The sequence below is a fragment of the Phallusia mammillata genome, chromosome 5, assembly GCF_965637545.1.
Source record: "Phallusia mammillata chromosome 5, kaPhaMamm4.hap1.1, whole genome shotgun sequence".
Classification (NCBI taxonomy): Eukaryota; Metazoa; Chordata; class Ascidiacea; order Phlebobranchia; family Ascidiidae; genus Phallusia; species Phallusia mammillata.
In genome coordinates, this window is record NC_137256.1 from 11333027 (window position 1) to 11346834 (window position 13808).

Consider the following 13808-nt stretch of genomic DNA (forward strand, 5'->3'; position numbering starts at 1 on the left):
GTAGGACGTTCCTTTGTCAAACTGCACTTGCGTTGTAGCTAGGGTAAGTGTTTTTATTAAATCGGATAAGTATGCTTTCTCCAACGCCACATCAAGTGGTACATGTATGCAAAGTTTTAAAAGTGTCAGACCTGCACACCCTCTAAGTGCGAGTCACACAGATCCCAAAACAAGCGCGATTTAACATTTACAAAGAACCGGAAACTTTCCGCTTGCATTTGCCAGACGGACATGAACATCCAGTACAAAATTGTAAAGTTAATGAACGAACATCGAAGTTATTTGATTTGTTCGGAATATTCAAGAAGCATTTGATCCAGTTCTGTGTCGTCCAAATCGTTTTTTGGATTTTGGGAAACCCCATTTTCTGATTTCGGAAGTGGTACAGACCAGGCTGGTGTAAAAGCAGCATCGGCGATTTCTCGTGATGACTTGCTACGTCCAGGTTGCTCCCCTTATAGAAAAGTTTAGTATTATCATAATTTAACGGCGAAGCAAATTTGACCATTGTCTTCGTGATCTGACAGATTACAAAGCTAACATATGTTAATTTTAAGCCTCAACTTTCAACATAAAGCATTACGGTCGGACTATGCGTACCTCTTAAAATTCGCTGACTTTCATCAAAGTAGTGATTAGGGTGTGTGACTTGAAACGAGGCATCTTCCACCTTAAATTGCAAGTCGAGTTATATGACAGAACACTATGTATTAAAAGACGATTGTCAAACCTTATGCGTTGCCTCGAAATACTTTTGACACGCAATCTGGAAATGTTGGCCCTTCACCAGTTCAACGATCTGTTCGATAACGTCGCTAGAGGCTTTATAGCTCCTTAGTTTTTGTCGCAGAAGGTCTGGCGATGTGTGCTTGAACGGACAACCTGCGCAACGACATTTAAAACAAAACGAGAAAGAAACAACTTAAAGAAACGGTAGAATCATAACACGACGTGGAGGCGTTATATGTGGACGGGTAAGGGTATTTGCCTTTACAAAATGTTAGAAGAAAGGTGCTGAAACGACCAAGCGAAAACATGTTAATAAGGTTGCTGGTGATTACCCACAGTAGGCGATCTTATACCAATGACTTAACTGCTCTAAAACATATTTCTTTATTTTTGTCCTGGATGGGTTTAACAACGAACTGATGGAAAATGATTGGTGTCTGTATGCCAATAAGATGCAAGTTTTGAAAAGGGTATGTATCCACTACTATAAATTACACTGGATCTCATACTTGTTTCCGCCACACATGCAGGTTGTTAGTTATATTTTTTATGAGACAAGTAGGTGGGAGACCAACCCTGTTAGATCAACACCACCAACAACTGCTGAAACAAACTTGCTATGCAATGTGCAAATAATTCATTTTCAGGGGCTAGTAGGGTTTCTGACTGGTGAAACCTGATTCCAAAATTTGATCAATTTTATTATCTGCTAGAGCAGTGGTTCTCAAACTTTTTTTGTTGCGACGCCCCTGGAAAAGTGTTCTGGTCTTGCGACGCACCAGCAAACAAAAGTTAGTGAGAAAACTTATTATTAAAGTTGTGTTTATCGATACAACCACCAAAAGCCATGAAACGGAACTATTCTGCGATGCCCTTGGAAAATTGAAACGACGCACCAGGGCGTCGCGACGCACAGTTTGAGAACTATTGTGCTAGAGTATTTGATGGGGTTACAAAGTGAAACACAACAGTATCATAAATACAACACACTATCTGTATTACAAAAATTTTAGGCTGTGGATCTCAAACTTATCAAGCACATTAAAAAACTACATTTTTTCCATGGCCAGGAACAACTTAAAAGTTGCCAAAAAGATTCTTAAAACATTACTGTGGTGGGTGAGATTGCCTTTGTCACAAATTTTGAGCTATTAAATCTTGTCATGCATACCTGTATTTTGTCATTAAGTCCTAAAACACCAGAGAATGTTTGCACTTTAAAAGAGCGAACAATTCTATATCCTGATACACTTAGAAATCTTGCCACATAGTTTGAGAATCACTGCTTTAGGGTGAAAGTAAGCAACTCATGGGACTGTAGGATGAACTCAATATCCTAAATACTAAACGAATAACACACTGCAAACAATTGCCAAAAATTTCATCACATTAGGGTATGTATTTCTTGCCTAAAACTAAAACCGATTATTACGGAGTTCAAGGGGTGAATCTAATAAAACGTTAGAAAAATCCTTAGAATAGCTTACATTGCACCAACCAACAAAGCATGAAACCCTCAGATTATGTACTTGGGTCAGTACAGCCGTTTTTAATTTTTTTCGTTTTGGGGGCCTGTGGGTGAACCGCTGGGTCGTTTAGGGTCGAACTTCAGGAGGATCAAATTCGGAGCAATAACTAACATCTGTGCAAATTTGAATACATTTAAAGCACTCTTTTTTGACCAAGCGCACTTAACAAACCAGCGTAAGACAGAAACGAATACTTTTGGGGTTAAGGGGTGAAAATGGGTAAATCTTTTTTTAAGGTACAAAATTCTTTGAAATACCTTATATTGCACCAAACAACAAAGCATATAACTCCAAAATGAAGTACTTTAGTAAGTATAGCCGTTTTAAAAATTTCACGTTTTGGGGGGCTGTGGGTGAACCGAGGGATCAAACGGGGTCAAAATTCACATGAACCATCTTTAGACCAATATCTATAATGTGTGTAAATTTGAAAAAGTTTAAACCATTCTTTCTTGACCAAAACATGGGAACAAACCAGCGTCCCTTCAGGGAAGGGGACCCATAAACACAGACAAAAAACAATATGTGTCCCTTTTCATGAAAGGGAACCCATAACTAAATTGTTAAATGCACAGTTACAAAAAATGTTACTGACACCCATTTACAGATTACATTTTTTTTAAAGTTCGAACTAACGATCCCCTATTAAGAAGCTGGCATGTGTAGCATACAAACTCTGCAACAGTGCCTGTGATTCGACTTCCGGCGGGTTCAGCGCTAAGCCTGTGTAGCTAAGTTGGGTTCGAATCCCACCGTAGGCTAGATTTTTCTAGTCTGTGCCTTTCTATACTGGGAATGGTTGGGAGACCATCATGGCTGGAAAGAGTGGGGTATTGGGAATGCTCCATCCCGGAAAAGTAGTCCTACTCGCGGCAAATCTTTATTCGCTGTTGTGTAACAAACGGTCGAAAACAAACATTACGTTAAAATAACACAACTTAGCCTGCTTCTATTAGTTTGTCGCCGTCCGCTGGTTGTATGAGAGTACTTTTATTCGTTTTGTGAAATTTATTTATTTCTTAACCATTTTTCGTGGCCCACACAAAGAACAAACCACTACTATTTTAACCATATATTTTGTTCAAATTCAACAAATATTTTATGCCAAATTTTAAAAGAAACCTTTGAGGAGGTATTTATAAAACAGTATTAACTCTTTCACAAAGATATGAATCTGCATACTCATACGCTTTAAAAAACAAAATGAATACAGAAAATATATTAAAACAAATAATTACCATGGTGATCTTGAGCAGCAGGGGGGTTTTTGGTGATAATTGTCATGCAGCTATATGGTGTGTAGTTAGTCCTTTTTCCTTCCTTACCATAATTATGCCGAATATTGTAAGCATGCTCCTTGTCAAACTGTGATACATAATTAACGAGGTTATAAACTGTTTTTAAATACTGTTCAAAGTTAATTCTAACCTTATCAATTCCAATTCCTTTCCCCATCTCTTGTCTCCAAAACTTTAATGAATCTTCCAAAGTGACTCCAATGCCTTTCAAAAACAGACCATACTGCATTCGGCCCCAGTGCCTCAAATGGTGGCTGTCTTTCAAACTCCTATGTAATTCCCTCATACATAAGGGATATGATACACTTGACAACTGTGAAATATTCATGTTAGAGTGAAGGTTCAAAATCATTTTATTGCAACTAGGAAGGTTTATGAGAAGATTCAAACTTACAATGACAATTTTACCATAATTCCTTTCTGATTACTCTTGTAACTACATTTTATAGTAATTACAAACTGATCACCTCATCTAAGTCTGAGATTGAAACATTTCCCTCATTTCGCTTTGGATCATAAGCTGTGGAAAGAGCATTTTGGTTGAATGATCGTAAAATAGGAAGTAAACGATCATCTTCTTCCAAATGTGGCAAAGATCTTGCTGTAAGCTAAAATAAAAAGTGTAACAATTATTAGCACAATGTTACAAATCTAAACTTATTCTGAGTACAATACTTACAGTCAATGCCTTTGACAAATGTTCACGAAATTGAGTGCTCACAATGGACAAAAATTCCTTTTGAGGAACAAATGCATCACCCTGTAAAAACATTGTTGTTTTTGGCCAGAATACATTATTTTATATCTGGAGGAACGAAACAGATTTATTTATTAAAGTGTAGGGGGTAATGTGTTACGCATACGGCTTTTAGCTGGTATTTAGAGTTTTTATACTTTTAATTGATGTTAAGTGTAGATTTTTGTGATGTAAGTGAAACGGTTGAAAACCTTGAAGTGGTACATATGTAAAAAAGTATGGGAATCACTGCATTAAAGGATATAATATATGTACTAGTGATGGGACGATACAAGATTTTAAAGCGAGTACCGATACTGAGTACGATTACCGAGTACTTAAGTACAGTGTTGCGATTGCGAAAAAATATACGTAACCCGGCAGAACTTTTTCACGATTTTGTGCTGTCCAAAGCAAATATTGGCATAAAGTTACCTGTATTCTTATGGTGTACACCGGCCTTCGGTATTCGCACAATGGTATCAAAAACTGAGACAAAATATTTTGATACCGAGTACGAGTATCGATAGCACTGAAATCGTTCAATACTGAGTACCGTATCCGTCCCATCAGTAATATGTACTTGGCACAACAAAAGCAACAATTACTGCAAACACCTTGTGCACAAAAATACGAAAACCTAAATTTCCTCTCAGAAGTTGGTAACAGAACTGATGCAATAACAAACACTGACAGCAGTGGTTCCCAGTACTTTTTTGATGCAGCACCTTCGAAAAACTTAGTAGTACTTTTGGCACACCAGACAAAGACCACTTTTGTATCAGACTTATATTTTATGATGCAAAATTGAATGTGGTTGCTTTTCATTTATTCTGTAGGTAGGCTTTGTTTGGTTAAACAAACATCATCCAGTTGCCACATTTTGCAAAACTGTAACTGGTATTACTTTTTTGGGTTAAAGTGCACAAAATCGTGGTTTGTAAAGTTGATACAAGAAAGAAGCAATAACCATTTGCTTTTCAATTACCCTATATTTCAGGAAATAATTACACAAAAGAGCAATGTTTCTTGTCAAAGAATGTAACTATCTTGGCACAGACCAACAAATCTGTCTTCATGATTTTTGAGAAAAAATAACACTTTTTTGTTTGACTGTACCAACCAATTCACATTTTTAGAGTCGTTGGCATTGACAGGTTTTTCCATGCACTTCTCTTATGCAATGAAGAATTTACATTTACAGACTTCTCTCATAAAGGCATGGGAGAGAAAAAAATCACTAAACATTTTTGTTTTTAACTTAGTTTGGGCAATGAATGGTTGTTCTACTGACACAAAGAACTTGCACAAAACTTTGTGACATACTGTTGTACAGATTTAGTAAATTATATTATTTTATAGCCCAGGGGTGGGCAACCAACGGCCTGCGGGCAGCTTTTGAGTGGTCCACGACTGGTATTTTAGTTTATTTGGCCGGTCAGGATGTGTGTGTAAATCCCATTTTTGTACCAAAGAGTTGTTACATTATACGTTAATAGGTTTCAGTCTATAACTAAGAATAGGCATTGTTACGTACAAAGACAAAATCATTGTGTATTTGACTTTGCCTAGCACTGCTATGTTATTGCATGACCATCGTTGCGGCCCGCCTCCACAATATATCTGCTACGTTTTGTCCCACACATGCAAAAAGGTTGCCCACCTTTGTTATAGCCCATGCTTAAAATTGGAACTAAATAAAAAGTAAGCTCAAAAGGTTTTATGTAAAATAATTTAAAAAAATGCTTCATACCTCAAACAAAAACACTCTTCTATTGCTGACAAGGTTTAAAACTTCTTCAAATGGAACCCTGTAGTAACAACTCTTCTCTATTGCAGCTTCATTCATTTCAATTGATATTTTGCTGAGGCTTGAGGCAAATCTTGTTTTTTCCTTTTCTGAAATCTTGTCATAAAAATGTGTATATATATTTGATGTGCTAAATTGTTTAAATGCAAACAAATGTTGTAAAGTAACATCAAAAACTCACTGGTGTGTAGAACAACTTATTGATTTGTAGAAATTCCTGGATGCTGCTATTTCCTTCACGCAGAAAACGAAACTTAAATAAATCCAATTCTTTTTCTAAAAACCAACGTCTTAACTCTTCCCTAAAAATACATAAACATTGCAGTCAATTGTCGTTCATACAATAGTTTAATTGGAAAAAACAACTTTTTACATTTTTGCTCGAAATAATTCACTACATTGCTTTAAAAGAGAGCTTATGAGATAAAACTACAGGTAATAAACTTACGATCTGCAATATGCAAGACGCAAAATGAAGTGTGATACATGATCCCTTTTCCTCCATTCCAACTCTGCACCACTTACTTCAGTGCCCACAACAGTCTGTAAAGCTTTTCCTTGTAATTTTTTATTTAAACTTAAATCACATTTGCACAAGCCTCACAGTCTTCAAGAATCCAGGATAGTTTTTCCGCAAAAATTCCGTTAGTTTATCCTTGTAAGCTGCACTGTTTTTTACCACAGAAATGGCCAAAGAATCAAGGTAGTGCAAAACTGCAACAAAGGTGATTCAGAATTAAACTAAACACCAAAAGTGTTAAAGTCCAAGACCTACCTTTTACTCTTTCAAAGGCAAACAACTCGAAGTCCTGTAGTGAGATGTTCATGGTAGGTGGATCATTATACATCATCAATCCATGTGGATAGGACTCCACACTTTGAAATGAAAAGGTTTAACTGGAAGTAATGTTGCAAATTCTAATGAATTTGACTGATCAATAGTAATGCATTAAATTGTCTGAAGTAGATTTGGAATGAAATATCTTATTCCATAGTTATTGACGCAGTGGTTCCCAACCTTTTTGACTTTGCGGCACCCTATCAAAGAGATAAATAGTTTGCGGCACCCTGGCAAAACTTGATCAATTTTATGAGGTTTCTGTATTTCAAATAACTGTATAAAACAACACATAATGAGTTGTACAGTATAGCAGAGTATATTTAAAAGTCAGTGTGAAATTTGGGCTTGGCTTCTTGCACAAAGTCCATTAATATGTGAAGGCATATTCGATAAAGCCACCAGCATTTCTTCCTCGACTATAAGTAGTCGTTCTCGTTTTTAAGTTTTTATGTTCGTTAATACGGAAAATCCACTCCCACATCGGTATGACGAGAAAAACTGCAACAAAAGCACAGTAGCTTTCTTTCCAACGCAAGGATATTCATTTTACATTTTTATCCAGAACGCGTCGAGGGGCATCTGTTTGTGCATAAGCTTAAAATCTTCATCGTTATGCTATTTAAACTTTTTATGGAAAGAAACAGAATGGAGCTGGGAATAACTGCGAGACGCGAAACTTAACTCACACTGAAACTCGGTTAGAAATAAATAAATTCTGCACTTATGGGGTTAAAGTTAAAATAAGAATGGGTCGCAGTATACAATATCTATATCTTGTGGCACCCCTGAGCATTGCAATTGGCACCCCGGTTGGGAACCACTGTATTGACGAATAGCCCTGACCAAATGAATTGTGATTCCATGAGCACATGTAAGGTAATTACAAATAGTATGAATTTTTTTAAAGTTTACTCGGTCGATGTTGGCATCCTCCAATTGAATTGCTATTTTTTTGTTAAAAATCGACAAAATTTAATAATCCTAATTAATGTAAGTTGTTTATAGCACATGTACAACACTTTTTTATAGTCCCCACTCAGTTTTGGCTGAACCAAAACAAATTATTTAATAGAAATCAAAGCAACTTTAAGTCACCATTTAAACATACAATTTAACCCTGGTTACCTTAACTCCGAGTTTAACATGAGCTGTCTGTTACGGCGTCGAATACCTTGTTTGGGGGTGCCTCCAAACTGCATTGTGCAAGTTTCTTTGAACTAAATGTTTAAAATATCTGAATAAGGCAAACAGAACATTATAAGAAAACTTATACACAAAAAGCAGGATTTCAAAATGTCTCCACAACACAAAAAGCAGAATTTCAAAATGTCTTCAGGGCATCATTGATTGTTTTTTAGTTGATACGGGGTCTTTTTCTGCTTCGAAAACTTCTTTGGTTTGTTTGTGCCTCAGAAGCATCATCATTGTCAAAAACTGTAACAATGTCACTTTCTGCATTCCATAGTGAACCACAGGACATGCATTTTGGCCTATCCATTCCAGCAAAGTAGCGATGCGCACAAAAGTGATGCATTCGCACTGAACAGTTTAAGCAACATTTTCCTTGGAAAACTATTAGGCTACACATGTTGCAATTATGCAGCAAGCCATGAAAAGCTTCCGTCAAATACAGTTCCAGTTCAACAATTGTTCTTGGGGACATGGAAATCACACCATTTTTGTCGAAAAACCACCCGTCATCAACATATCTACTTAACAGTTTCTTGGCATCTGCCTTGGTGATTTTGGGATTTAAAGAATCAGCCATGTTTAACACATCCACAGATGAAATGGTGCCAACATCAGGGGGAGTATCAGAATGCACAATTAGTTCTAAAATCCTCCTAAAAAACTCAAGCTCCCCTCTTGTAAAATCACCACCAACTACCAATCTATTTAAATCACTCTCCACTTGACTTGCCAAAATATACATCATTTCACCATTATCTTCCCTTTTCCCTTCCCGAATTTTCAAGTGAAATACATGTATTTTTTCATTGATAATTCTTATGAAGTTTTGAACATCACCAGAAAAGTCTACATCAGAAAGACGGCAACATTCCGCACACGCCTTTTCACAGTCGGTTTCAGAAAAAGATCCACGATTCATAATCGCTTGTAAAAAATAAATGTGACACTTTCTGTACGTACCCATTCCTTTTTTTAGATAAGTTGTGAATACAACCTTTATCACGTTTTTGCACTGTTATTTAAAGTTGAAGAGATCTTATGAGGTAATCAAAAATCAATCAATAAATCAAAACAAGATCAAGAGTGGAGATTTTAGACAAGTGGCGGGAATTCCAGAGGTAGTGTTTTGACGTATACTTTGCAGGACAAGATTTCTTTGAATAATAGTTAAAACAATTACACAATAACACATACAATGATAACACTAACCAGTAACAAGCCGTTTAAAAGAATGTAAAAAATCCGGAAAGTAGCCGAAACAAAAAAAAATGATCTATTTTGGCTTGATAAAATTTTGCTTCTAACGACTAGGTTAACGTGGGCCGTAAGTCACAGATATTAGCCTGCATAGACACTGCGCATATTTATCGTCCCGTAACCTTAATTTGGGCTCTTGAGCAATGTTTTCAAGAATCGATAGCAAGGATTTTTAAATTGTATGCTACAGAAGGGTTGCCAATTTGACGTTTTTTCAAAGTGGATTTCGCCAAAATAAGCAACTGACTGTTTTCCTTCGGCGGCTTTTTGTCCAAATTTGTCCATTTGTCGTTGGTCATAACGGCGACCTACAAAATTTAGATTAGATCCGCTAGCTCCCCCACCACAATGTTTCGTTAAGGTTCTGTTCCATCAGAGAGTATAGCCTACTGGGTACTAATTAAGCGGTGGTACAAAATACCGCATGTTCCTGGATGTTACCGCATGCTAGCGCATGTGACCGCATGATAGGCTATGCCACATGTGATGTTATCACACGGTAGGAAGTTGTAAAGGACTTGGTTATGCTTTTACGAAAATATAATTTTGTGGACTTCTGAAAGCGCCAACGGTTAGAGCTATTCGGGTTGGGTGAGGGTTTGTAATTAAAATAGCACTAGAATCTGGTTTATATTACCCTTGTTGGGGCTTGTATTCTCACAATTCACACAACTTATTTAGGTGGAATAGCAGTATTTTAGGTGGAATAACGTGCGGTCACATGCAGTCGCATACGGTATTTAGTACCGACCCTAATTAAGTGCTTAATAGTCTCAGGTTCCGTTGAATTTGGCCGCTTACGACACAAGTGCTCTTGTTCGACCTATCCCTCATAGATATTAAAATTTCTCTACTTGCCAGATTTTCAGTATACGAATCGGTTTATACCAGGGGCGGGCAACATACGGCCCGCGACGGGATTTTGAGCGGCCCGCAGACAGTTTCTGGTCTTACATGATAACGTGGCCCGCAGCCACAGTCTGCCGAATCCCCCACTACTTGCTTACTACGTCAAATTATAGTTCTAACAAACAGTAACACTTTCCCGCCGTTGTTACCATAGCACCATATATCCATTGTTACGACATAACTGCCAACCTTGTGTGTGGCCTGCTTTCACGGTTTCCTTTGTTTCCACACGTGTAGTGTGGTTAGTGTTTCAGCAGTATCTAAGTCTGTGGTGCATGCATTAAATTTGCTGTGGTGAATAATTTTATGTTTTATCAGTTGGATTGTTTAAACTGTCTTGTAATTGCGACGTTCTTAATTGAATTTAGTTTAGGTGGTCAAAACTCCGTTTTAAATCACTGGGTAAATACGCGATTAATGTATCGATTCTTGAATCCGGCCCGCCAAGTACTTCATTTTCCCATATCAGGCCCGCCGACTGGAGAAGTTGCACGCCCCTGGTTTATACCATGAGGGTACCTTACAGCCGTACGTATTAAATAGGCCCAAATCGGTTCGTTTACCGCTGAGTAATAACAGGGAGTCGTTATCTCAAAGCCGTGAGCCTTCAATCTCTAGTATCCGCTTGTTATCTAATTGTGACGTAACAAGGGTTTCTGTTGTATTGTTTCGACCCGCAAATACGTAATAGTTTGTCACAAACATTACATCGATGTTATTTGAATTTATGCCTTCTACAGTTACCAACTTTAGTGCATTCGTGACATTGCCAACTTAACAGTAGCATTATAGCTTCGGAAAGGCGTTCAGTTCTTTAGAAATTGTTCCCCGTTTTTGATTACCCGACAGTCATGCTTATCTTGCAGCTGCAGTTTGAGTAAGCTAGATAGCAGCGGCGAAATCAGGAAACTACAAAGCTTTCGCGAAAGTATTTGTTCTTTCTGTCAATTGGACGGATAGAGAAACTGTCAAAGTCGAAAGTTGGACTAGGTTTCGGTGTTGTACCTTCCGGTTGAAGTGCAAGAAAACGAAAGTGGGAAATTCCAAACTGATCTAATGACGTCATTAGGGAAATTCCCAAAATAAAATGTATAGGTCTTGTGCTGAAGTGAAAAAAACATGCTCGTTCCTCATCTTGGCATATACTACATGCAAACATCCAGGTGGCACTAAACATGACAACGGAGTAGTAAGATCTGTTACTGATCAGTCTGCTATAGAAATAAAACAATCACACATCTGCAACTGGCTATTTCACAACATGTGTAATGCAAAAAATGTAAAACTCTCAGATATTTACCTTGTAAAATATAGCAATTTTATGGTTTAAAGACCTTGGTACATGTTGGTGCACAATTTTATCACCCGATGAAATTTACTGAGGTTGAATATCACTGTATTAAATTTCTCAATGGACAAACTACACAAAGAATTAAAAAAGAAACTTAAAGTATACAAAAACAAGTGTCTCTTTAAAGGAAATAAACTATAATAACTGCTTATAATGGATACAACACATGATAGTCCATGCTCAATCTATTTTAAACACATATCAAATTGCACTGATAAGGTAAACTACTTCTATCACGTTGCCTAAATGACAGAGTTGAAAAAATCCAACAAACGATTTAGGTTTTGGTGGCAGTACAACATGATGTGGAACTGATTGCATATTATTCAAGGTTTATGAGATGTAGATTGAACAGACCCACTGTGTGCATGTAGGTATTCCAATGAGTTAGCAACTGAATTCAGATCATTTTCTATGCTAGTTGCCCAATTTTCAACATCACCCAATTCCTGCACAAAAAGTAACAACTTTGAAAGTGGTTTTCCATACATTTTCATTCCACTTGCACTCCACCTTGGTTTGATAAAACAAATACTGGCATATGCAAATCGGTTATGTATTCTTTTCATTGGGAATGACAACCATAGGCAACTTAAACAAATACCCCAAGCACAGCAGTTGGCTTTTTATACACCTATTAACAAGGTGTTGAGGGAGTTACCTTTAGCGCTGTTTGAAATGCACTTAATTCATTTATCCACCGACTTGTAATTTTGGTAAAATGAGCTGCTTGAGTTTGAAGTTGCTTCATTTCAGAATCAAGTGCACATTGATTTACATACGATGTTGAGACACTGAAAATATAGTTTAAATACTATTGGAATGTATGTTTCATCTTTTAATGTACACAACTTTTAAGTGTAATTACCCAGTGTTAATGGATTTCATCACACCTTCATTAAACTTATATAAAGCAGTTGTAGCTTCTTGTCTACGCCTCTCCTGTGATTGCTTGTGTGCATATTGTTTGCCTCTATGCTGCTTTAACATTGATGTCAACATTTTTTGTAATCATGTAAAGCAACCAAACAATATTACTAAATTTACTGTACACCGATTAGTTAGTCCAGATATGTTTACATTGCCACAAGTTTCCTGCAAGTAATTATTTAAGTTGAACATGCATATAAAAACTATGCTAAGAATTAGCCATTCTCTTTTATTCCACTGCTGCAAGTAATTTACCATTGCGTTCCAATGGTTTCAACCATTAGGTGAATAAAGGAACATAATGTTCATTCATTAAACATTTGTAAACTTGTTGTTTGGTCGGGCTTGTCAGATACATTAAACAGGTAAAACAATATTCGAGCGCAGCAGTTGTGCATTTTATCTATTTTCATTAAACATCCACTATTGCAAACCACATCTCCACCATTTTTGTTTTCTGCATTTGTATATTTTCCATTTGGTATGTATCACACTTACTAAAAAAATTATAAGCTAGACTCTGCTCTCAGTTCTCACCCAAGCTTTCATTACCACCCGAGGGCTGCCACTTTTGTTTGACTGAAATAATCTAATTTGACCTAAAAAAATATCTAGAATCATCTAGATCAGAGCTCTTCAATCGGGGTTCCGTACAACCCTTTCAGGGGTTCCATGAACTTTAAGGGTTGCACGGGGAGTAGCAATTCGAACACGAATGATTCATAGACATTGTTTCGAACAGCAATGCTCGCCTGTGCAATATTGTTAACCTTTGTCACACCATTGATCAATTGTGATGTAATAAATACCAGCTTGTTACACTCTAGCTAAGTTGCGAGATTAATGTAGAAACGACCGATCCAAATAACACGGCAATGCGTTTCAGTTAACCGTTTAATTCAAGTCAACCTTTGTGATGTGCTTTGATGTGTATGCATCTTTTTTCTTTGATGTAGCCTACTTGTATTAGGCTACATTCATTAAAATTATTTTATGGGGGTTCCGCAAAGTTTGACAAAATACCTTAAGGGTTCCGCGTCACTAAAAAGGTTGAAGAGCACTGATTTAGATTGAAAAGCAAAACATCCAAAAATATATCTAAACATAAATTAATCCAATTTAATGCAATATACTAGCTAAACAACAACACATATAAAGGTTTGTTAATATAAATTGCCTATATTAGATGTTAAAGAAGCTTACTTCTTTCTTATCATCATTCTACTT

General features: G+C 36.8%; 3 protein-coding genes across 3 annotated transcripts; all 3 read right to left on the reverse strand.

Annotated features, from left to right (window-relative positions):
- Positions 1 to 39: 39 nt before the first annotated feature.
- On the reverse strand, positions 40 to 8143 carry LOC145228395 (DNA primase large subunit-like). The gene is made up of 13 exons (XM_080093445.1): positions 8069 to 8143; positions 6878 to 6978; positions 6707 to 6816; positions 6551 to 6645; positions 6284 to 6404; positions 6046 to 6198; positions 4236 to 4316; positions 4024 to 4164; positions 3687 to 3869; positions 3497 to 3623; positions 731 to 882; positions 601 to 670; positions 40 to 454 (listed from the first exon to the last, which is right to left on the reverse strand). The coding sequence occupies exons 1-13, from the start codon at positions 8140 to 8142 to the stop codon at positions 279 to 281; spliced, it is 1584 nt and encodes a 527-aa protein (XP_079949571.1). The 5' UTR covers position 8143; the 3' UTR covers positions 40 to 278.
- Positions 8144 to 8176: 33 nt separating this feature from the next.
- LOC145228401 (non-structural maintenance of chromosomes element 1 homolog) lies at positions 8177 to 9611 on the reverse strand. The gene has a single exon (XM_080093453.1). It carries the CDS (start codon positions 9096 to 9098, stop codon positions 8298 to 8300), a length of 801 nt encoding a protein of 266 aa, XP_079949579.1. The 5' UTR covers positions 9099 to 9611; the 3' UTR covers positions 8177 to 8297.
- Positions 9612 to 11546: 1935 nt separating this feature from the next.
- LOC145228407 (biogenesis of lysosome-related organelles complex 1 subunit 1-like) lies at positions 11547 to 13659 on the reverse strand. The gene is made up of 3 exons (XM_080093457.1): positions 12520 to 13659; positions 12313 to 12445; positions 11547 to 12100 (listed from the first exon to the last, which is right to left on the reverse strand). The coding sequence occupies exons 1-3, from the start codon at positions 12651 to 12653 to the stop codon at positions 11978 to 11980; spliced, it is 390 nt and encodes a 129-aa protein (XP_079949583.1). The 5' UTR covers positions 12654 to 13659; the 3' UTR covers positions 11547 to 11977.
- Between the last annotated feature and the right edge of the window lie 149 nt (positions 13660 to 13808).